A 24653-nucleotide genomic window follows, 5' to 3' on the forward strand; every position below is an offset into this window, starting at 1 on the left:
TGAATCATCTGTATTTTCATTTTCCCTGGATAAGAGATTGGCCACCTTAAAAACAGAGTTTGACATTGTCCCAAAGAATCAGTAAATATCTTGAGATATTTAGTTTGCTTTGTAACAGGAAATGAAAATGAGCCAAAAAGCTTCCATTTACTTTGGCTATTAATCAGGTTGATGAACGGGTTCTTAGCTAATGCTCAAGATAAGAATAAAAGAGATTACATGCCCACAATGCATACTCATCAATGGAATACTCTATAACACAGTGTACTCAATAATGTGTGACGCAGGTATATTTTGTGTTGGTTCGAAGGACCAATATATATATCCATAGTGCAGCTGTGAAATGAGAATGTGTTAAGCAGGTTTCAAACTAATTAGCTACGTGGAGAAACCGTGATACCAAGAGCCCAATCCTAGGCATCTCTACTTAGAAATCTGATTAGAGTCAATGGAGCCTACTCCCAGGTTAACGTGGACAGGATTGCATCTTAAATGAGAGAAGAATTAGAGTACTGTATAACACTAAAAAGTGCTAAAGAAAGCTCAATACTAATATATTATTGCAATATTAAAATCTCATCTCTTAAAATGCACCCAAATGGTAAGATTTCACATGCTTCTGAAAGATGCTCGGAAGTGTACACGCCCTCGTCTTACGGCAGCCTTGTAGTTTGCGTGCCTGACAATGCAAGCTGTTAATTGTCCCAGAGCAAACTGTACTCAAGCATCACCTGCTACACGAGGCACTTAATAATAAAATCACCCAACCTCTTCCAGTCTCACAGTACTTTGAAGTTAGAAGAGACAAGTAGAGCTGTCCATGCACAGAACTCAGTATCGCCCAGCACAAGCATCATGTTAGTAAGAGAGACAGAAAAGGAGTAGTGGAAGTGTACAGAACAGATGAGTCACTCCCACAGGCCAGACAAACCACTGCTGGAGGATTCAGCCCACAGGCTGTAGTATGGAGACCCCCTCCACTAGCTGAAGGCTGAACATACCTTCACACTGCTGCAGGATCTCTTCAGCTGTTGTGTCATAGTGGGCCAGGGGATTACTGGCATTGCGGTACTAGGTTGGAAAAGAATGGAAAATGTAGGTGAGCAATTCAAATATATATTTTTTCATACTTTTATACTGCCCTTCCTCCAAGAAGCTCAGGGGGGTGTACATGGTTCCTTCCATCCTTTCATCCTCACAGCAACCCCCATGAGGCTGGTTAGGCTGAGATATAGTGACTGGCCCACGATCACCCAGGAAGTGTCAGGGCTGGTCAGGGATGCGAACCTGGATCTTTCAAATTTAAGTCCAATGCCAGAAGCACTACACCATCCTGGCTATCCATATATATTGTCAGTCATTATTTCTCAAATGTTGTTCTGGAAAAGAATCCTGCAGTCGCCCTAAAGCAGAATATGACACACTTCTTTGTGGACATACTACGAAGGTCCTAGCATTACTCAACTACAAATCACTCTCTAGGCAAGGGTGCTATTTTTCCACATAGACCTTTCTCAGAGAGGTTATCATGGTCTATATACATCAGACTGCTCCTTTCCAGAGGCTAAAACCACAGTGAGGCCCCAATCCACAGAAAGGTAACTATGCATATGTTCCTTTGAAATCAGGGCTGTAATGATTGCAGCTGACTTTAGTACTTGTTAATGTTATTGAGACATATGCATGAGTAACCTTCTCAGGACTGGGGCCAGCAGTGACTTTTTAAAAACAGACTAGCTAGCTTATGAGCTAAAATGACTGTGCACTGAAAACAAGTGGCCACCCCTGCGCAGCCCCACTGTTCTGGGGGAGGTGAATGAGAAGGAAATGCCCACACAAGTCTCACAAGAGCACTCCCTTCTCCTCCTCTGGCCAATGGGGTGTGTGCATTCAGCAGTGGGCCCTTCCAGGGTCAGCAGTCTTCATACATGCCCCAGTAGCCCCATGTAGTTGCCTCATCTGAGGCCTGACCACCATGCACCCTGCATTCTTAATAAGGACAGGTTCAAGTTTTCCTGTTTACCTGTTTTCCATCTCTTTTCTCCCATTCATTTACTTTGTGATGCTACAACAAGGCCAGAAAGCTATAGCATTTTCCCAACCTTTGCAGGCCAAAGACTCCACTTGGAACCAGGCAGATAGCTCTCCCGGCTGGTGTTTTACCTGATCCAATATATGGGAGTTGGGGATTTCATTCTTCAGTCTCCATGCCACCCCAACATGAGATTCTGGAGAGTCAAATCTAGCAGTAGTTGGTGTTCTCACAATTTCTGCCCCAAGAGCTCTCAGTACATCCACCTGAGGCAAGAACCAAAAAATACATACATTTTTGAAATATGTCATTGTGCCTGCCTAATCTGGACACAAAAGCTTAGCCTATAAGGCTATTTGGGTCTTTACTGTGCCACAACCCAAATAAGTAAGTAAGTAAGTAAGTAAATAAGTAAACAAGCAAACAGGTGACTTACCCACCATTGGCCTCACTTCCCTCCTGGGATCCTATCGCCACCCCTGGCCCACTCCCCACTCCCATAATGCCCACCAAGAACTATTCACTGTAACCAAATACATTTATTAGAGACAGCAGAAAAAGTTGCCATGAAACCTAGCTCTAGTGAAAGCTATTTTAGCACAAGTGCTAAGACCTGAGTACCTGGGTCTCTGGTACCTAGGTGCCTCTCCTGGGTGCCTCTCTCTTTACCTGGTGGTGCTAGACTCCAGTGGTCTTCAACCTTTTTCATTCCACAACCCCACAACTGAGACTTTGCAATCCCACTGGGGTCCTGATTCCAAGGTCGAAAAACACTGCTATAGGGTGTTGAGTGATTTTTTACAGATTTCAATGGATGTTATTCAGTGCTACCTACTTTTCCCAGTTAGAAAGCTGACATCACAACCTTAACTTCATGGTGTTGTATTGCCAGTCTATATTCTCTCCCTTAACACTTTATTACCTTACTGTCAAAACAAACTGGCTATACCTATCCCATATGCAGTAAACTGCATGGTTGGCTTATGGCACATCAGTGACAAATTATGCAACCAAGTTTGAGTTTTAAGGATCTGAAATGACAAACTCCTCTGACCTTCTCCATGCTCATTTTCTCTGGCATCACGATGATGCAACGGTAGCCTTTCACTGCAGCTGCCAGGGCCAGCCCAATCCCTGTAATAAAAAAAAAGCACTTGTTCAACAAGAGTTACTTTGTTGTTGGTTGGCAACCTTCAGTCTCGAAAGACTATGGCATAAGCCTACAGCACCCGGTATTCCCAGGCTGTCTCCCATCCAAGTACTAACCAGGCCTGACCCTGCTTAGCTTCCGAGATCAGACAAGATCCGGCATGTGCAGGGTAACAGTTGCTGTAAGTTACTTTGTACTTATTTCAAATCAAATGATTAAAATTGAGTGTTGGGAGAGTTTGAACAGACAAAAGAAAATATTTCTTTATCCAGCGTGTCATTAATCTGTGGAACTCCTTGCCACAAGACGTGGTGATGGCGTCTGACCTAGATGACATTAAAAGGGGACTGGACAGATTTCTGGAAGAAAAGTCCATCACAGGTTATATGCCACAATAACCTCCTGCTTAGAACCTCCTGGTGCAACCTCCTGGTTAGAAGAAGGCTACCTCAGAAGGCCAGGTGCAAGGCAGTGGCAACAGGATGCAGTTATCTTGCTGTCTTGCATGCTCCCTGAGGCATCTGGTGGGCTACTATGAGATATAGGAAGCTGAACTAGATGGGCCTTTGGTCTGATCCAGCGGGGCAATTCTTATGTTCCAACAATCTGGGACCCAATCAGGCCTTCCTAACAATTTACATGATGAATTGATTGTAAACAAAAAAGCAGTTTATCCATTAACCAGGTGACTGCTGGGGGCAAAACACTTTCAATACACCTCTGGCTGTGAATGCACTTCTTGTCCACCAGTGTACATGGCTGTTTCAGATTACAGCCCAAGACAACAAGGGCAGACACGTGCAGCTAACAAAACCATCAAACAGAAGCTCATTCCCTCTTCATATTAAAAGAGATTCCTGAAATACAGTACAGGTGGAGCCTTTTTATCTGGGGGGGGGGGTTCGTACTCAAGGCCCCCACAGATACCAACAACCACAGATAGCAAAATTTATGGTTTTCAGAGCCCACCATTGCTCTAAATGTGACCAGAGCCTTGCTCTGATTTTACTCTGAAGTCATCAAAAAAACTGTTCCGTTTGTGATTCTGAGCCTTGGAGAGGCTGCATGCCATTGCACATGGTCAAGTCTCTGAAAATCTCCCAGGTGTGACTGGAACAAGGTTCCGGTTGTGTCTGAGAGGTCTGCAGGGGCGTAATCCAGGTGGTTCAGCTTTTGCAGTGGGGCAAATCCACGGATGCCAAATCCTGCAGATAAAGAGGTCTCACCTGTATATCACTTCAGGCATCACAAATATTTTGAAGGTTACTACTTGATTGTTGAAGGTATTGGCAACCTTCAGTCTCGAAAGACTATGGTATCGCGCTCTGAAAGGTGGTTCTGGAACAGCATCTAGTGTGGCTGAAAAGGCCAATCCGGGAGTGACAATCCCTTCCACACCGGAAGCAAGTGCAGTCTGTCCCTGGTCTGTCTCCCTGGCTATGGGCCTTCCTTCTTTGCCTCTTAGCCTCAGATGGTTGGCAAAGTGTCTCTTCAAACTGGGAAAGGCCATGCTGCACAGCCTGCCTCCAAGCGGGCCGCTCAGAGGCCAGGGTTTCCCACTTGTTGAGGTCCATCCCTAAGGCCTTCAGATCCCTCTTGCAGATGTCCTTGTATCGCAGCTGTGGTCTACCTGTAGGGCGCTTTCCTTGCACGAGTTCTCCATAGAGGAGATCCTTTCAGATCCGGCCATCATCCATTCTCACGACATGACCGAGCCAACGCAGGCATCTCTGTTTCAGCAGTGAATACATGCTAGGGATTCCAGCACGTTCCAGGACTGTGTTGTTTGGAACTTTGTCCTGCCAGGTGATGCCGAGGATGCGTCGGAGGCAGCGCATGTGGAAAGCGCTCAGTTTCCTCTCCTGTTGTGAGCGAAGAGTCCATGACTCGCTGCAGTACAGAAGTGTACTCAGGACACAAGCTCTGTAGACCTGGATCTTGGTATGTTCCGTCAGCTTCTTGTTGGACCAGACTCTCTTTGTGAGTCTGGAAAACGTGGTAGCTGCTTTACCGATGCGCTTGTTTAGCTCGGTATCGAGAGAAAGAGTGTCGGAGATCATTGAGCCAAGGTACACAAAGTCATGGACAACCTCCAGTTCATGCTCAGAGATTGTAATGCAGGGAGGTGAGTCCACATCCTGAACCATGACCTGTGTTTTCTTCAGGCTGATTGTCAGTCCAAAATCTTGGCAGGCCTTGCTAAAACGATCCATGAGCTGCTGGAGATCTTTGGCAGAGTGGGTAGTGACAGCTGCATCGTCGGCAAAGAGGAAGTCACGCAGATATTTCAGCTGGACTTTGGATTTTGCTCTCAGTCTGGAGAGGTTGAAGAGCTTTCCGTCTGATCTGGTCCGGAGATAGATGCCCTCTGTTGCAGTTCCAAAGGCCTGCTTCAGCAGGACAGCGAAGAAAATCCCAAACAAGGTTGGCGCAAGAACACAGCCCTGCTTCACTCCGCTTTGGATGTCAAAAGGTTTGTTGACATTTTGATTGTTGATAAGCAGCTAAATTAACCATTTTAATTAAGGCCCAAACAACATTAATACACTCTGATTTTTTTAAACTGGCATTTTCCAAAGGTTCACATTTTTTATTCTAGCAGCAGTAAGTAAACACAAAAGCAGACGATGAATGTGTGAAGCCACAATGTTTTTGACAAAATTTAACATGCATAACCTTGAGTCAAGGAGTAGCTGCTGTAGAACCACCACATATGATAAAAGTCTCCCTTATTGCTTGCCTTCCCCTACGTATTTTAGTAATTTTTTTATGGGTTATGCAGTTTTAGGAGGCCATTTTGTACCAATATTCACGGCTATCGAAAATTGTATTCCTTTTGAGAAGGAACAAGTGAAATTTCAGAAATCTTATCTCAAGTTTGTTTCATTTCACTATACAAAGTTTTGGATTATAGTTCTCTAAATTCATAAGACAGGAGTTAGCAATCTGTTTTCTCTTGACTATGGTCAATTTTCAAAACCATATTTTAATCTGGATACAGCGTATTTATGTTTTGGGGAAAATATCAAATTGCCTTAATGGTAGGGGTTGATAAAAGTTTGGTTTTTCACCCATTACACCACCCATTACACACTAACAATTCACTCAAAGCAAGGGTGTCCAAACTTTTAGGCAGGAGGGCCACATCATCTCTCTGACACTATGTTGGGGGCCAAATTAATTTACATTTCAACTTTGAATAATTTTACATAAATGAATGTATTAGAGATTGAACTTATATGAACCTATAAAAGTCATTGCACAAAGCAAGGCTGGCCTTTCCCTCACTGCCACTGCTGCATCACAGACATGAAAACAGCAAGCAGTGTAGGGAGCGCTCGTCCCACAGCTCACCCAAGAGGTCAAACAGTCACCTTCACGCTGAGAGCAGTTGTGTCAGGACAACGTGGGCTCCAGCAGGTCTCTGGAGGGCCAGAGGCTCATTGGAGACTGGGGCTCCCCGTGAGCTGGATTGTGAGTCCCAGAGGGCCGCAAGTGGCCTCCGGGCCGGGGTTTGGGCACCCCTGACTCAAAGGATAAAACTATGCAATCTGTCAGACATTCATACCTGTGTTTCCTGATGTTGGTTCAATGATAGTGTCTCCAGGTTTCAGAATTCCATCCCTTTCAGCATCTTCCACCATCCTTAGGCTGATTCGGTCTTTCACGCTCCCTCCAGCATTAAAAAATTCACATTTTGCCACTGAAAACATAAAATACGAAATGCTTCGGCTTTACAACAAAGGAGGCCCCAACAGAACTGGGCCAATGCAATTTTAATTACAGAGTCTTTGAATGATTACTTTCAACAAAGGAACTGTCGCATGTTATAACTAACCATATTCCAGTAAGAGTCATAGCCATTCACGGATGGAAGGAAAGGCAGTTCATGTAGTAAGACTAATGGATTTTGACATATGGATGTAGACAGTTCTGAATCAACCCCAAAACTGTCTCTTAAAACAGTGTTTCTCAAAGTGTGCTCCTAGGAGCCCTGGGGCTTCCTGTGCACATAAGAAGTGGCCACTATCTACTCAGTGCTGCACCACTCCACACATGTGCCGATGCTCTGGGGCTTCCCAAGACTCCTGCACCACTCCACACATGTGCCGATGCTCTGGGGCTTCCCAAGACTCCCCACATGCACTGGCAGGGCTCCTGAGTCTGTTTAGGAATGTAAAGGGCACTAGAAACCAAAAAGTTGAGAACTGCTGGACTAAACTATCAAGTGGCTAACCAATCAAGTATTAAACTTGCTCCCCCCCCCCCCCACTCCACCATCACCAACCATTTTCCCAGGAAAGTTGCATCTCAACACACAGAATGCTCATGGGAATTCTGTTTCTCTTCCCCTTTGTGGGATTCAAGCCATCCTGGGTCTTTCAAACATAGCTGGCAACGCAGAGCCTGGTGGATTTGGTCCACCATTCCTGTGTCCTCCACTTAAGACTGGCAAATATACAATGAAGCTATTGTGCAGGTGGTCACATATTCCTGGATTAAAAAAAACAAAAAAAAAACCCAAAACACTACCCAGATCTTACTGAACTGTTCCTTCTCAATCCTGTAATTGTGAGCCCTCCTGAAAATATTGCCAATGATCATACAGATTTTTTTGCAACTGCAGCTCCATTTAAAGGAAAAATACTCACAGAGTTCACATTTAAGCCCAAAGTGCTTTCCAATCTTGTTGATTCGCACCAATGGAGTATTACCAATTTTCTTCAGGATGTTTGGCATAATATTTGGAGTTGCTGATCTAAACCAGAAAGGCACAGAAACATAGTACAGAGGATAAGCAACAATAAATGCCACAGCTGCCCATCAAAATCTGAACATGATGTGCAAAGATCAAACTGAATGGGGATCCTGAGCTACAACACCAACAGAACTGGGCAGATGCTATCTTAATTACAGAGTCTTTTGAATGATCACTTACAACACAACATGTCGGTGGGGTGATTCAGAGTGAGCCTTCCCAAGCTCCCAGGTACATTTGCTTGGGGCATCAGGCCTAATCCACTTCCTCTCCTTCTCGGAGGCATTAGAAGACTCCTTCTCTGATATTCCATTGGGTATACAATTGCCCGAGAGGGGAGAACAAGCTGTTGTACTCATTTCAGCTTCTGTGGGAAATGACGGCATTGTGACCTTAAGAGAGTGAAGAAACCAGTGTTATTATGGTATGGTGTTTACAAAAGGCAATCATTATGGCCAAAGACAAAGTGGCATATAAATATATTAACTATCTCAAATTTAAAATAAAACAACCATTACCTTCAGCAAAAAGTTTAATTATATTTTTTCTTACTTTCAAATAGCTCAGTCCTTAAAGACAACAAGAAACGTCGTTGCAGAATTGTCATTTTGTATCTGGCAGAATATTTTACACGTATATCTAGTTTTATTAAGATCTAGAATTAAGATCTGTACATGAATGTGAAAATAGACTATTGTGTATGTAGTGCTCCATTTTCATGGCGCTGGGCTATGTCAGATACTAGGAACATGAAGTACAAGCGTCCTCCGGTATCTGCAGAGGATACATCTCCCCCTCACCAGAAACCACAGTACAAGGGAATCCTTTGTGTATAGATAAGAATTCCACCCTTCCCCCCCCATGCCCATTACCATCCATTTTCTTCATTGCCAAACAGGCATGTTTCTTGCTTTTACAGATGCTATAGAACAGGAAAACAACAAGCCTGCACACCAGAGAACCACTCAGAATGTTAGTTCGTTCGACCTTTATTTGGCATAAATATTTGGTAAATGAGGTCTGTGAACAGATACCATACCGAGAACAGAGACCTAAACAGTACACAGATATATTGTGCACACATAAATGTACACACAAATACATACAAACATAACATTATTGTTGGCAACCTTCAGTCTCGAAAGACTATGGTATCGCGCTCTGAAAGGTGGTTCTGGAACAGCGTCTAGTGTGGCTGAAAAGGCCAATCCAGGAGTGACAATCCCTTCCACACTGGGAGCAAGTGCAGTCCGTCCCTGGTCTGTCTCCCTGGCTGTGGGCCTTCCTTCTTTGCCTCAGACTGTTGGCCAAGTGTCTCTTCAAACTGGGAAAGGCCATGCTGCACAGCCTGCCTCCAAGCGGGCCGCTCAGAGGCCAGGGTTTCCCACTTGTTGAGGTCCACTCCTAAGACCTTCAGATCCCTCTTGCAGATGTCCTTGTATCGCAGCTGTGGTCTACCTGTAGGGCGCTTTCCTTGCACGAGTTCTCCATAGAGGAGATCCTTTGGGATCCAGCCATCATCCATTCTCACGACATGACCGAGCCAACGCAGGCGTCTCTGTTTCAGCAGTGAATACATGCTAGGGATTCCAGCACGTTCCAGGACTGTGTTGTTTGGAACTTTGTCCTGCCAGGTGATGCCGAGAATGCGTCGGAGGCAGCGCATGTGGAAAGCGTTCAGTTTCCTCTCCTGTTGTGAGCGAAGAGTCCATGACTCACTGCAGTACAGAAGTGTACTCAGGACGCAAGCTCTGTAGACCTGGATCTTGGTATGTTCCGTCAGCTGGGATTTTCTTCGCCGTTCTGCTGAAGCATGCCTTTGGAACTGCAACAGAAGGCATCTATCTCCGGACCAGATCAGATGGAAAGCTCTTCAACCTCTCCAGACTGAGAGCAAAGTCCAAAGTCCAGCTGAAATGTCTGCGTGACTTCTTTATAACATTATACATACGTGCATATATTATTTAAAAAACAGAAAACAGCCAATTACAGACTTTGCCAGGATGTGATCTACTCAATGATTACTTGGGACCAATAGCTTGGCTCAGTTCAAGTTACTCAGGTTTAGAAACTGTGCAACTGAAAGGGTTCTATGCTCGTCGTCACCCCCCAGAAGGTATTGAATTATAGCATTCTCTGAAAGCCCTGTTTTAGCACTTAGCAAGGGAGAGAGAAATTGATGTCTTAGTGCTTGATATTTAGGACAGCGCAGCATAATGTGTATAGATGATTCTACTTCACCTAAGAAGCAGTTACACAAACCCCTGGAGGCATTTCTAAATCTGCCAAGTAGATCATTAGAGGGGGTCACATTACAACGTGCCAGGGTGAAAGCCCTCCTCTCCGGGGGGTGTATTAGGAGGGACAGATATTTTGGTTGTTGACCAAATGTTATTTTAAGTTGGAAATTCAGCTGGGAACATTTTTTTTTGTGCTGCGCCTAAAATCTCTTGCCTCTCTATGTCATGTAGTCTGGTTGTCATAAGCCTGATAGTAACCTCAGGAGCCCCTTGTAGATCAACCTCAAGTCCCATCTGTTGGTTCTTTTTTTATAGAATAGGGCTAGGCAAGGAGTTATCATTGGATCGGCCAATAGCCCCTTTAGCAGCAAATCATGATCAGCCCTGAAAAAGACTTTGGTCCAGTATTTTAAAAAACTGGACCATGCACATAGCTCCAATCTATGTGGACCTGACTCCAGGCAGAGTGCTGCATACGGAACACAATGCAGTAAGCCAAAAATTTTGTAAAGGAATTTAGACTGGACACTTTTGATTGTGTCATTTAATGCCAGCATCCATACAGGGATGCCATATAAAATTTGAGGTATGACTTTGGCATTAAAAGCTTGCAAAGCAGCTGGCACAAATGAGTTGCCCCAAGAGAAGAAAAAACGAGTTATGGCTTGGACAGCTGGTTTGGATGAATTAATTGCAATCAAACGATGGGAGGACCAGGAATGCTTATAATGAAACCGAAGGCCAAGGTACTGGAATTCCTTGACCTGCTGTATTAGTTTTCCATTAAAAAGCCAAGACTGTGGTTTCCATGAGTTCCCAAAAACCACTATTTTGGACTTTTCATAATTTATCTGCAGAGAGTTAGTTGCAAAATATTCAATACAGGCTTTAACCAGTCTTTGTAGGCCTATTTTTGTATGGGAGATTAGAGCCATGTTGTCAGCATATAAAGGTAAAGGAACGCCCACCGATCCCAATTTGGGACAACGTATATCAAACTTTGTTAGGAAGGGAGCCAGGTCGTTGATGAAAATAATAAACAAAATGGGTGCCAGCACAGAACCCTGCTTGACCCCCTTGTTGATTGGGATTGGAGCTGAAAGGTGACCCTGCGGAGATAATTTCACTTGGCAAGAGGTATTTAGATGGAGGACACAAATTAATTCTAACAATCTTTTATGGAGTCCCATCTTCTCAAGTTTTCCCCCAGAGTTTGTCTATCAATAGAATCGAAAACTGACTTTAGGTCCAGAAATGCCACATAAAGTCGAGATTTATTTGAGTCACTTGTTTGAAAATTAAGTGGGACAATATTACACAGTGGTCGATTGTGGCCTTGTTTGGCCTGAAGCCTGCTTGTTCTGGGCCTATGATGTTGTGATCAGATATCCAGGAAGAGAGTTCCCTCAGTAAATGGGATGCGTACATTTTCCCTGCAACATCCAGAAGGCTTATTGGCCTGTAACTGGAAGGAAGGTACTTATTTCCTTTTTTGAAAATAGGGACCAAAATTGATCTAGTCCAGGATTCTGGAATTACTCCAAATTTATCAATTCTTGTAAATAATTCCGCAATGATTGGGGCCCACCATTCCGGTGCTGCTTTATAGATATCTGATGGAAATGCATCTGGGCCAGCTGCTTTACCCTGTTTCAGCGGGTTAATAATTGAAACGACCTCATCCACTGAGACTGTGGGCCAGTCTGGGAGGTCTGGCAGGATATGTGCCCTGACAACAGAGATAGATTTAGATTCATCAAAAAAAATTGATTTAAAATGTGTTTCCCACAGATTAGCAGAAATTGTGGTAATACTGATTGGCTCTTTATGAAAACAGCCTGATATTATTTGCCAAAAACTCTTGACATTTTTAGATCTAACAGCGTTAATTAAGAGTGACCATCTTGCTTCTGCACACACAGAATGTTAACAGGAAGTTAACAGGGATCTTCCAAATAGAGTGTGGTGGTTGTTTCTTTGCACCAGGAGCATCAGGTCCTTGTGGAATACTCCCCGTTCCAGGAGGCTCACCAGGCCCAGGTGCTGAACACCTTTAGGGACCCAGTCAAAACCTGACTCTTCAGAAAGGCCTGCGTATGGTGAGCATAATGGCTAAAAGCTTGAGCTACAAATAACTACTTCCTTGGTTTGGATCTCACTCACTATGCGGCCTTAGGCAAGACACCCCTTCTCAGCCTGAACTGCAATATGGGAATAATATTAACTTTCTGTAAACCTTACTACAAATCTGTATAGATTAGTTATATAGATGGTAACTAACCTGTGGTAATCCTGTTGGAAGGTAAGCCTGGTAACAAGGTAAGGGATGCTTATCTGAAACGTATGTTTTTGATTGGTTTGTATGTGTAAGTTGTGAAGAAGAAATGTCCAAGCAGGTTGGACTAGAGAGAAAAAAATGTTTTCCTTTTTAAAGTCAGGCCGAAGGCAAGAGCTGGAAGACCTGCCAAGTTCTCTGCAGAACAATGTTGATACATTTGAACAAAGGCATTTTGAATGAACAGGACTTTGTGTGCTACAGATATGGATGTCCTCTCCGAAGGAAGGAAGGAAAAAATTTTCCTTAGTGTTTTTAAAATGCGGTTTGAAGGAGCAACAGGCTTTTTTGAATGAATAAAACCTTTATTAGGCATAGATAGAGAAATCATAAAAGTAAACATAATTAGTCCTAATCCCATTTATCAAAAACGGAGTTAAGATACTAAATTACTAATAAAACATTTACAGTTCAACATAAAATATCAACATTTTAGACAAATTACATTAAGAAGGCTGGGAAATCACCAAAAGTAAAAATTTAGAAATTCCCTCTAGCACATCTGGTGAGCAGTCATTTAGGAGACACTTCAGTTTTGCCTCATCCAAAAGCCCATTCATTTTGCCGAGAAGTGGAGTCATGGAGTCAAGTGGAGCACAGGCTTTTTAACACACATGCTAGAAAGCAAATATTCACACCAGCTTTCATAGAAGGACACTAGTCAGCTTAGCTTTTTATTGTTCTTGTTTTTCATTTTAAAACCAGTCTTGGTGCATACACATGTAACTAACGTTAGCCTAAATAAGCTGTAGTAGTCTAACAGTAAAAGGTTTAAGATAACACAGCAAAGTCATTTCCAGGTTCACAGGTCAGATTCCCAAGAAAAATCATTTCGCAGCAGTTTTTACATGAACACACACACCGTGATGTCAATGGCGAAGTATGTTGCATTTCGAAGGTCAGAAGTAAGTCATGCGATGAGGTGAGATCACTTGTGACCGAAATTGAAGTGCAGTACTATTTGCTGACTGCTGAGGGTATATGAATTGTCTATGATGTATGCATAAGATTGCACAATCTAGAACAACTGGTGATGTGTAACGGACCAATGAATTATCTCCATGTATGTGTTTCAAGGAGGGAACCCCAGATTGTAATAAAAGTCAGCTGAAGGGAGCGTTCTGGGCTTTTTCCTTCCCACTTCTGATGCTTGCAGTCTCCTTTGGAGACGTGGATGGATTTACCACCTTTTGCTGATGGATTTACAATAAAGGCCTGGATTTGATCACCTTTGTCTACTGAGTTTGCTTTGGAACCTGGGATTACCATGCAACATCTAGGATCCCTTGTAACATCTTGGTTTTTGCACCTTGCAACAATCCTTACAACAAATATGTATAGAAGCACTTTGCAGACTCAGAAAACATACAAATACATAATACTGTTATTGGATTGAGGATGGTTCTATTACAATATTTAATACACACGTGGTTTCAGAGATTCTTTATTTTGAATTCTGTTGTTGCTTTGTTTACTTGAAGTATTGTACAGCTTTTGGTTTGGGGTGTTTGCAATTAATTTATTTTGCTAATCACCCAGGGTTTGTTTTTAACAAAGAAGGGCAAGGTATAAATGCTGAACACAACAAAACAAAAGACAGTTTAAATATATGAGCTGAATTCACAATCACTTCTCACAATTTACCAGGGTTGCCAACTCTAACCAAGGCTCTTCCTGGAGATTCCCATCCCCCACCACCCAAAGTGATGCATTGTTGGAAATTCCTGAAAAACCTGAAAGTTTCTAGGATTACTTTCAGTAGTCACTTGGAGATGTCAATTCCTGGAGTGTCCAGACTACTCCTTGGACGATGACAACCCTACCATCCACACATCTCACTTACTCAACCTACTTCTAGCAAAGTGAATCAAACAAATCACACATGTATGGATTTCAAATGCCTGAATGTGACACCTATTTATTAGACGGAACGTGCCCATATTTGTTTTGGGACAGCAATTGACTGAAGTGAAATTGCTTCTAACAAGATTGCTGATCTGGATATAGACCCTCAGCAAAATATTTACTTCTGATCTTTAAATGTTTCTGTCCCTGATCAGTTATGTGGCCAGATTATATCAAGTTCATCTCAAAAAATTAACTTAAGGGTGGGATTTACAGCCTTCAACACCACATATTCAAAATTCTAAAAGGGTTTTGTTGACCCGGAATGCATTTTCACACCTGGGTTTGATCTCACTGTTTCTAATGTGGATTAGAATCTCAGTGTCACCCAGAATTATGATGAACAGTTTGATCAACAATTTAACAATGTCTCTTTTTACTATTTTTAACAATTGTGGGCTTTTTCTCCCAGGCCTAATCAGCTTCAAGAATTCATGAGCGCTTTCAAGTAGCTTTAATAAGCAAAAAAATTCTCTGCAAAATGAAACTTACAAGACTGGAAAATCAAGAACTAGAAAATTAAATGTGGCAAAGATACCAGGAAATGTTGTTTGTGGACAGATCATACAGTGGATAAAACATTCCCCAAAGTAAGTACATGACGGGCAGCCCAGTCCTGAACTGCCCAGCACAAAAGGCTGCAGTGGCAAAAAAAAAAATGGCTATCGCAGTGCCAGGCACCTGCCTGTGACTCCCAACGCCTCCTCCCCTTCCCCTGAGTAAGGTAAGCAGCCCTGCAATGAGCTACTCGACTCTGTGCCGGCTATTTATCCAGACACAGGGCTCTGGATCCTGGTCCTGCCCCCCTCTAGCCCCCCTTCCCCACCACACCTTTCCTCTGCCCTTTGCCCGCCTCAGAACGCCTCCTCCCCACTTCCCCCCACCCCGACTTACCTCTTTGCCACTGGTGCGTCGCACAGAGCAGCAGACCACTAGCCTCTGACCAGCACTGTCTCAGCATGGGCTCGCAGTGAGCCAGCTCTGGTGCTGGGCTGGTGGTAATGCTTGCAAACATGCCTTATGGCACGGTTGCCTTATGGTGCACTCTGTTCTGGATTGGGCCCTGAATCTTCCTATGTTGATACGTTCCTGTAGACTGTCATGAGATGTGCCATGGAACCTGACACCTAAAATGGATCCCCTTCTTCTTCTTCTATCTGATCCCAGGTATTTCACCCAAACCTGTGTGCCATCCTACAATGGGCATGAACACACAGGTTGTGAAGCCATTGTTTCCATTTCCCAACCATTTACTTCTTTCTGCCTTTAAAAAGGGGCTGGCCTAGGTCTTGTGCAGATGCCCGGGGAACAATGCCAGTTAGAGAAAACAAACTTTTGTATTTAGCTTCTGGTCAGAACAGCTACCTGCTCTGATCATCATTCAGTTTTGGGAATCTGACTCTTAAGAAACAGGAAAGCCTACACCTTGCTAATGAAAAAATGCATTCTTCATATCTCTGTTCAGTCTAATAGTTGTACCTGCCATATTTCTAATATATTACACACTTTCCCCTCTGGATTACTTAACATAAGTATATATGCTGCACATAACTTTAAAACCTAGGGTTTTAGGTGGAAGAACATATATAGATATCCAGGAGTTGATAGGGAGGAATCTGAATGATCAAGTTGGGCTGAACACCAATACCAACATCCATACCAGGGCCAGCATTGTTGCAGTTTGTGTTCCATGTTTCTACTGGCCTGCGCTGAAAGAACTATTAGTGGCTTTAGCCAATGTCCCTCCCAATAAGGTTAAAGAGCTTTAGTCTGTATCAGAGAACAAATCAAATACATCCTGCAGGACGTCTGCCCAATTCTGGTGAAATAATACCAGATGTTGTTGCATGTATGGATGTGAGGCAATTATACCATAGGCCACTGTTCTTCAACCTGTGGGTCGGGACCCCAATGGGGTAGTGAAGCCTCATTTGAGGGATTGTGGCAACCTTTCACAGCCTGCGCAAGAGCAGATCCAATCCAATAATGATATTGCCTTATCAAAATTGGGTTCTTGATATAATCCTGCACAGCCTCTTCTTGCTATCTTGCCCTACAGCTCCTAAGGCTGGTCCCTGCTCAGGCTGCTACCTCACAGGGCTGTTGTGGAGACATAGGAGGAAATGGGCACACGTGGGGGTAGGCCGAACAGATCCTAGGAGGGGGTGGAATCAGCAGTGAGTTTATTTATTTATACAGGTATTTATTTACCACCTTTCTTTGGTTGTCAGATTTGTCCTCAGACTTTAATCCAAGGCGGTTTACATAGGCAGGCTATTCTAAACCCCCGTAGGGATTTTTACAATTGAATAGTTTTAGTTTTTCATAGAACTCCTCGTTCCAGCTGGATTCCTTCCCGGTCTGGCCTCTCTCTGGCCCTTCGCCTCCCACGCTCCACTTGACGGCAACTCCTCTCTGCCGCCGAGGGTCAGCTCATCAGTATATCAGTGTGTTGTCAGTTCTCAGGTACTTCCAGTTGTTTCGAACTGGCAGCCTCAGATCTTCAGGCATACAAGGCGGCAGCTCTACCAACTGAGCCAGACCTCTTGCCCCAGGTTCCCAGTCTCATACTTTATTTATTGGGGTCATGGCACAAAAAAGGTTGAAACCCATGTCATAGACTTCTGTGTGCAGAGGCACAGTACCACTTTGACAATACTAAACCATTTTATGAATCCTCAGTTTTGTTTCCTCACTAAACTTGGAGCAGACAAAGGAATGTTTGTGTCACCAGGCTCCATGTCCATTCACATCAGGACCCAAGCAGTGTTTCACTGAATATCTTCTACCGGGTGTCTTGGTTCCTGCTATTTGACCAATTCTAATAAAGTATGTGAGTGGAGTGAAAGATATTCCTACCCTTCTGCAGCTGACAGACAATCATATTTTTCCCCAAGACCCACAACTTTTGGAAACAAAGAGCAGCGTATTATTGATTATTTAAAAACCTCCTATACCACTTTTCAACAAAAAGTCATTCACAAAGTGGTTTACAACCACTAATAAATAGTGAATGATTGCCTACCCCAAAAGGGCTCACAATTTGTAAAAAAAGATGTAAAGCAACAGCCACTGAAAAGATGCCATGTTGGGGCTATTCCTTCTGAACAAAAGAGGATACTCTTCCATTAAAGAGTAGCCCTGGAAGGGCAATCTTGATCCTCTGCGAGGTTATTGCAGCAAGCTTGTATCCAATGTGCCGGGGTGTCAAACATAAGGCCCGTGGACCAGTTATGACAGGTAGAAGCTCTTTATCCAGCCCATGTGATAATTGGGCTCTCCTAGCACCACCCTTTCAACAATTCTGAAAGCGCCATTTCTACAGAGGCTTTAGGAGGGAGAGGAAGAAGGAGGTTTCAGAAGGCAAGGAACAGGTGGGCTGTGTGATAATTGGGCTCTCCCATATCTTGAAAATATGATCAAGATTTGCATATTTTCTCTTCTGTCATTTGCAGCTAATGAGTTTCTACGTGCGAACAAAGTGCTTATTTCTGGCCATCAGCTGCTTAATGACATCCTTTCCTGCTTCATGTTACTTCCAGCCCTCTGCAGGAGCCAAGAATGTTAACTTCAGTCCACTGTATGAAACAAGTCTGATACCCTGCTGGAGGTGGTAGACAATCTGTTTTCCACTGAAGGCACAACCAGAAATTCCTGTTATAGATTCAGATTTATCTGTGCAACCTTGATGGCCAGAAAGAGTAATTGTTTTAAAATGAAAGCTTTGATTCACCAAGAATGTATCCAGGCTGCTAGTTTTTCCACACAGACAATGACTGAAATGTACATTCAGTGAAATAATGCACAGTCTATTCCATGGTCTATGTTCCACTTTGTTTTCTCATACAAAGCTTGTCCCCTATAATTAAAGCGGTACATGCTTTTGTGAGGTTGTTCTGGATCAAAGGATCAGGCTGTTCCCCTCCGTCCTCATCAGAGTATATTTTGTTCTTAATGTTGCGTTTGTGCCACATCGCATTTATCAAGACACACTGATTAGATAGTAAGGCAATTTCTTTGTGCAGAACCTATACTTAATGGTGAAGGAGTCATACCTTATTGGCAGAATGTGCTCTGCAGGCAGTTTCAATTCCTGGCATATTCAGCTAAGGATCCAGGGAGGAGGAGCCTGGGGTGCTGGAGAGCCACTGCCAGAGCAGTCAGTACTGGGCCTGAACATGGTGTGCCTTTGAACAAGCCACCCTCAGCTCTCTGATGATCCGACAGTCCCCAACCCTGCCCTGTTCAATCAATTTAATTTTTACTAAAACAGAGCATATGGGTGTTAAGTGCAGTGTTGATAACTCTGGACTTTGTAAAAATAAATCAAGACTCCGGGGCTCAGAACTGAACAGATGAGAACGTCTTTATGCACAGGAAATCAACAAAGCTGGATATGGTTTAGTCAAGACAATGACAGTTTCAGAACCCAGGAAAAACTCGGCCATACAATCATCCTAGCTATACTGGTGCAAGTCTTGGTATCTGAAGGGTTCCTTTCCCAGACCCCTGCAGATACTGAAACCCGTGGATAATGAATCAGTGGGCTCTGACCCACAGGGACTCCAGAAGTAGCCTGGAGTTTTCACTGAAATCCGGAAGTAACCTTTAAACTGCTCCAAGGGGGTTTCTTCAGCCCTTAAAGCATGTGGCACGTGGCCTCTACATGCCTCAGAAAGGCTCCCAGCTGCCACTGGAAAGCATCTCTGGTGGTATCTGGGTGCTCAGAGCCAGCTTCCATCACAGGTTAAAAACAATTGTGGTTAAATCCAAATCGTGGTTAGGGAGCCTGGACCTGTACCTACACTTGTCTTCTTACCACACGTATGCTGTCAGTAGCTACAGTTTAGGAAGCTGCGGGCATCACAATTCTTCATGTACATATATTTTGTGTGCCTGCCTTGCCTTGTAGCAAGTCACTATATACCTCAAGGCTTCTAGTATCTTTCAACTACTTTGAGAACTTCTTTGGTTGAGAAGCAGCATATAGATATTCTGAATAATGATTATTATCTGCAGACCTGGTCCAAGGGTAACTGGTGCCTGAAGTCACTCCTCACCACTGCTGCTGTCTGTGCTTGGGAGGAGGAGACCCCTGCCTCCTCCACTTTAGGAAAAGGGGCAATAGTGGTGATTGTGGTGGCTGCATTGCCCTGCCCACCCGCCCACTTCCTTCTCCATGATCAAGGAGGAGGAGAAGAAGGGGAAGGTGGAGAAGGTGATGGTGGTGGCAACAGTGGTGGCAGCAACCCATCTCTTCCTCTATGAAAAAAATTGAAGATACGGCAGTGGCCCCCTTTCCAATGGAGGACAAGATCACTGCCGCCGCCGCCACTGCTATCCATCTACCTTCTCTCACCTGCCCAGCTCACCTGCTTCCTCCTCCTAGTGATTCTTCTTCCAGCTTCTATGTTCCACCCTACTGTTACGTGAAAATCCCCTGTTTCCTTTTAAGTTGTGATTTTTATATCTGGTTATGTTATTATGGACTAAAATATCATACAGGCCAAGCAAACAGGCCCGATTTCCAAAACCCTGGTAAAAGTCACAAGTTTACACAACCTCTACCTCTCCATGCACACAGCAAAAAAGTCTAAAGCATTGTATTAATTTAAGAAAGGGTCTCCTGATTCAATCACTGTTATGCAAACCCATTAAACCTCAACACACAGGACAATCAAGTCAAGTCAAGTTCACGGTGATGACAAGGAGTCTGGCATAGCTAATCATTGTTTAAATGTTTCCTATTGTTGTAGCTTAATCACCATATGCAGATTTGAACAGCCCGTTCCCCCCCCCCCAGGAGGCCAGCATGGCTGATAGCTGACTTCCGATCAGCCTGTTTTTCTTGCATGCTCCACGTGTCCCACTGTATGTAGTGAGCATGCGCATCCAGGAGGCCACATCCGGGTCATTCAGGTCAGCAGAAACCCTTAAAAGAGAAGGCTGCCATGTGCTAGCTCTCTCTCCGGCTGCCCTTAAGGCAGAGGTCCTCCATAGGACTCTCTACCATCCCCCCAACTGCTCCTCAGGACAGGTAACTATATCTTGCGTCTGGAACCTTTTCCCTTCTCCCCCTCCCTTTTTCTCCCCTTCTCTACCCATCTTTAGTCAGCAACTGGGTTGGCAGATCAGGGACCCCTAAAATCCTTCCCTAAAATCTATCCTTTCCTGATTTCCTTGGATGCACCAAATACATGGCACATGCAACCACCATAAGCTAGGTATTAGAAACATATACTTATTATTTTTCCATGTGCATTATGTTTATCTGTGTGTTTTTGTAATAAAAACATAATCTTTGATTGAAAGTTATCTTTCTCCCAGTCTCTTTTCAAGCTAAAAAGGAATTTCTTTGCATTACGCTGCCTTGTTATCTAGCCTGCGACCCTGAAGTTTCCAAAAGGGTAATATAATAATTCCCCTTACAACATAACAGCCCTTTTTGGTAACACTACTTCAAACCATAAAGCAACAGAGAGAGGGGAAAGAGGGAAGGGGGTAAAAGGAGGCTAGAAAAGTGGGCCCAAGATGCTGCCTGTGAAGCATCCTGCCACCTGAGGCAGCCCCTCTCACTTCACCTCACCACTGGTTTGACCCTGATTACCTGCAACCAGCCACATTCAGACACATTTAACTACCACTTTCTCCTTTTGGTATATCTGGATTGGACTGGCCTTCCATGGTCGCACAGCAGGCCTGCCAGACTCTGCCACTAGTCCCACCTACACATACATAGGAGTGTCCCTGAAAACGTGGGAGAGGGTGAGAGATGAGGAGGGAGAAATCAGGGCTTACTAGTAGGAAGCATGACATGCAACAATATCTCATAACCTAGGTGCAACGAACCAGACTGTCATGAGCTTAACACTGCAATTTCTTCATCTTGCCTTCTATTCAAACATAGATAATACTGAGCTATAGCCATAAAGAAGAATCACAGTATACCGTGCCACAAGCATACAGTCGATCAAGGAAAAAGACAGAAGATGTCTTCCCAGAAGACATCCAGATGCCTCAAGCAAACATTGCAACCACTTTAGAAACATAGCAAAAATGTGCTAAATTAGCATCAATGTGTGTATGTATTTGTATCTCCATTTTTTAAAATATGACATTAGCTACTATGCTCTTCATGATGGCTACATGACTTCAGAAGCACACTGTGCTAGTATCCTAAAAGCAAAGAATGCAAAAGTTCTTGCTGTGGTTCAATGTCCCAAGTCAAGCATGCATTCCTGGAACACCTCTGAGCCTGACCACAGAGGCCCTGCTGGCCATATCAGAGGGCTGCCCTCCTTGACTTGCACAGCAGATGCAAGTGATACTGTGAGCATCTCAGTTACTTCAGGAGGACACATTACGACACCCAAGATGATGCAACTGCCACTTATACCAAAGCAAAAACAGATTTTCAGATATAGAAGCAGCAGCAATTACACTTATGATATATAGCCCTAAGGCTGGAACATTTCCACGCTCCTCATATGGTATACCTTACCAGGCAAAAACTGGGATATCAACTTCCTAAATTTAAACAGGTATATTAATAAGCCTGGGAGTCTTTCCAGTATATCATTGGTATTTATGATGTTAGTTGTAATGGCACTGTATTCAACTTGGCTGTAATACCAGAAAAAAAGTAATCAACAGCAAGTGCATTAAAGGAACAGTCCTGTCCATGCATGTGGAAAACTAGTACAGGTTGAGCCTCATTATTCGTTCTTGGGTTATTATTATTGGGTTCTGTTCCAAGCACACAAGTGGATGGCAAAAAAACGCACCATAGCAAATCAATTTAAAAAACAAAGTTTCTTTGCTCCGGTGATTTAAAAACAGCCTTGCTGACCTTTGGGATGTATAAGAGTCATTAAGAAGACAATCCATCAATCAGTAGTCCTGTAAGCGCTTACAAAGGTGCTTCACTCAGTCCCTCCCTTCACCAATGCAAAGTGATCACCTTTCTTTCACATGCTCAGGGGGAAGGGGGCGTCCACTGGGGAGAGAAGGATTGATGGATTGTCAGCCAGCTGCCCCCCCCTCATTAAGGAGACTATTGTTAAAGGACTGTTCAGTCTTTCAAACTGATTTTAAAGGGATGCATTTTTCCCCTTCTCCATGGATCAGCACATTGCTTCTCATTTGCAGGGGCCATTCATGTTGAGTCAAATCCCTGTATAAACAATATATGCATAAATAGGTTGGACCTGTACTTATGGAAGAAAGAGCCTAGCAAAGGCCTCTTCTTGATGTTCTAACTGTCTATGTGAAGGGAATTTTGTTTTTGTAGGAATCTTGGAGAGCTTTCAAATATGCAGTTCCCCTGTTGCAATCTGAAATAGCCAGCCTGGAGTAGATTCTATGAACCAGCCCTCAGTTCATTCAACTTTCAGGGTTGGCCACATTTTTAGAAATAGGTTGATGCATTTACCACCAAGTCTTGGAAACGGGATTCTTTTGAAGGCCTCAACTTTGTTATAATTATGAACAAGACTAAGCAAGCCACTCACTAAGTGCGTCATGATTGTAATCAGCAGCTCTGAACCCTTCCATTGCAAGAGGCTGCCCAAGTCTTAATTCAGGCTGTGTTGTCTTATAGGTTTAACTCTGTTTGGTTATGTAATAACAGGAAATATCAAGGCCTGAAGACAATAACCATGTGCCAGCTCCTTATTATAAGGCAGTGTTTCTCAAACTGTGGGTCAGGACCCACTAGGTGGGTTACAAGCTGATTTCAGGTGGGTCCCCATTCATTTCAATATTTTAATATATTAGACTTGCTGCTACCATGGCACGTGACTACATTGGGGAAATGTTACAGATCTGTACTTTTAACAGGCTACTCTGTATATGCTTTTAACAAAGATAGTAAATGGGACTTACTCCTGGGTAAGATTGCAGCCTAGGATTGTTAAAAATTTTCCTGCTTGATGATGTCACTTCTGGTCATGACATCACTTCTGGTAGGTCCTGATAGATTCTTATTCTAAAAAGTGGGTCCCGGTGCTAAAGGTTTGAGAAGCACTGTTATAAGGGATATGTCCTAAAGAGATTTCCACATCATCCTTTACATAATGGCTTACACTGCATTGCAGAATCAGTTCCAGTTTATTTACATACTATTTCCTAGTTTTTACATGTGAAACCCACACATATTTGGTCTGGGCAGAAACCTTTGCCTATCACTGGACCTCCTAGAGAGAACTTCCTCCAGTTTAACAATCATGCTGTGTCAGCAGCTATTAGAGAAGGGGAGGGGGCAATAGAAATATCATTTATTTACCAACAACCAGCAAAACTCACTAGTATGAATTTGGAAAAAGATTAACACTGTCAAATCCTGTCTGTCCCCACTCTTTTGTTCCACGAACTCACTTGCTTAGGTTAATGAAAACTTAAGAGAACTTAAGGGGAAAAAATCAGACAATACATGCATGCGGTAATATAGACTCTAATCTGGTGGAAAGTAAAGGTTGGTTTGTCTAGGAGGCAGGGCAAGTTAAAACTGGTGGGTCAATGAGATGCGAACAGAGCTCAGAGTCAGTTGCCAAGAACATTTTGGGGTGGAGGACTCAACTGTATGGCGCCATAAGGATGGAACTGGCATTACCCTTGCACTTTTATCTTTCCATATTCTCGCTCTTAAATGTTATGTGGATCATAAGAAGAAAATTGGGGATTTGAAGGCAAATATCTTCAGGCGCATAAGTTTACAAGGGCCACAGACAAAACAAATGGTCTGAACTTTGGTACATCTTCAACTGAAGAGAAACGTATTATCTCAGTACACTTGCCAAATGTTTCTTGCAAGAGAGTAAATGAAGAGGAGAACACTGCTAAGGGCAATTGCAAAGCCTGCATCAAACACCTACTGTAGAAAGGTACTTATGCAGCCAGACCCCAAGGCTGTAACTTAGTTCCCAGCCAGAAACTCTCAACTGCCTTCTGCTAGATTCAAACTGCAAACTTCTTTTGTTACCCTGATTTCCCTCTTCAGCAGCAGGAGGAGAGGCTTCACTTCTCTAAACTGCACTAGGTATCACATTCCAAGGAGAAACATTCCCAGTTATCTTTCCCATTAGCTTCTATTGATCAATCCTCAGCCGGACATCCTGGGCTATCAGCCAGCAATCAGCTTCACAAAGAATTGCCTGTAAACTGCCAGCAGACAGGTGACTACCATTTCTGAGTGTGATAAGCTGGGACTCTTCTATCCCTGATGGCAAGCTTCT

General features: G+C 43.5%; 1 protein-coding gene and 1 pseudogene across 1 annotated transcript in view; both read right to left on the reverse strand.

Annotated features, from left to right (window-relative positions):
* The window catches only part of LOC136644144 (cystathionine beta-synthase-like protein), a 45666-nt gene that overhangs the window by 15447 nt on the left and 5566 nt on the right, over window positions 1–24653 (reverse strand). The window contains exons 2-7 of the mRNA XM_066619718.1: window positions 8122–8333; window positions 7835–7941; window positions 6751–6885; window positions 3087–3166; window positions 2164–2298; window positions 1002–1071 (exon numbers count right to left, since the gene is read on the reverse strand). Coding sequence (XP_066475815.1) covers window positions 1002–1071; window positions 2164–2298; window positions 3087–3166; window positions 6751–6885; window positions 7835–7941; window positions 8122–8327 — 733 coding nt within the window. The 5' untranslated portion in view covers window positions 8328–8333. The remainder of the gene's footprint in view (window positions 1–1001; window positions 1072–2163; window positions 2299–3086; window positions 3167–6750; window positions 6886–7834; window positions 7942–8121; window positions 8334–24653) is intronic.
* LOC136646600 (5S ribosomal RNA) lies at window positions 3250–3369 on the reverse strand (annotated as a pseudogene).

The sequence above is a fragment of the Tiliqua scincoides genome, chromosome 3, assembly GCF_035046505.1.
Source record: "Tiliqua scincoides isolate rTilSci1 chromosome 3, rTilSci1.hap2, whole genome shotgun sequence".
Classification (NCBI taxonomy): domain Eukaryota; kingdom Metazoa; phylum Chordata; class Lepidosauria; order Squamata; family Scincidae; genus Tiliqua; species Tiliqua scincoides.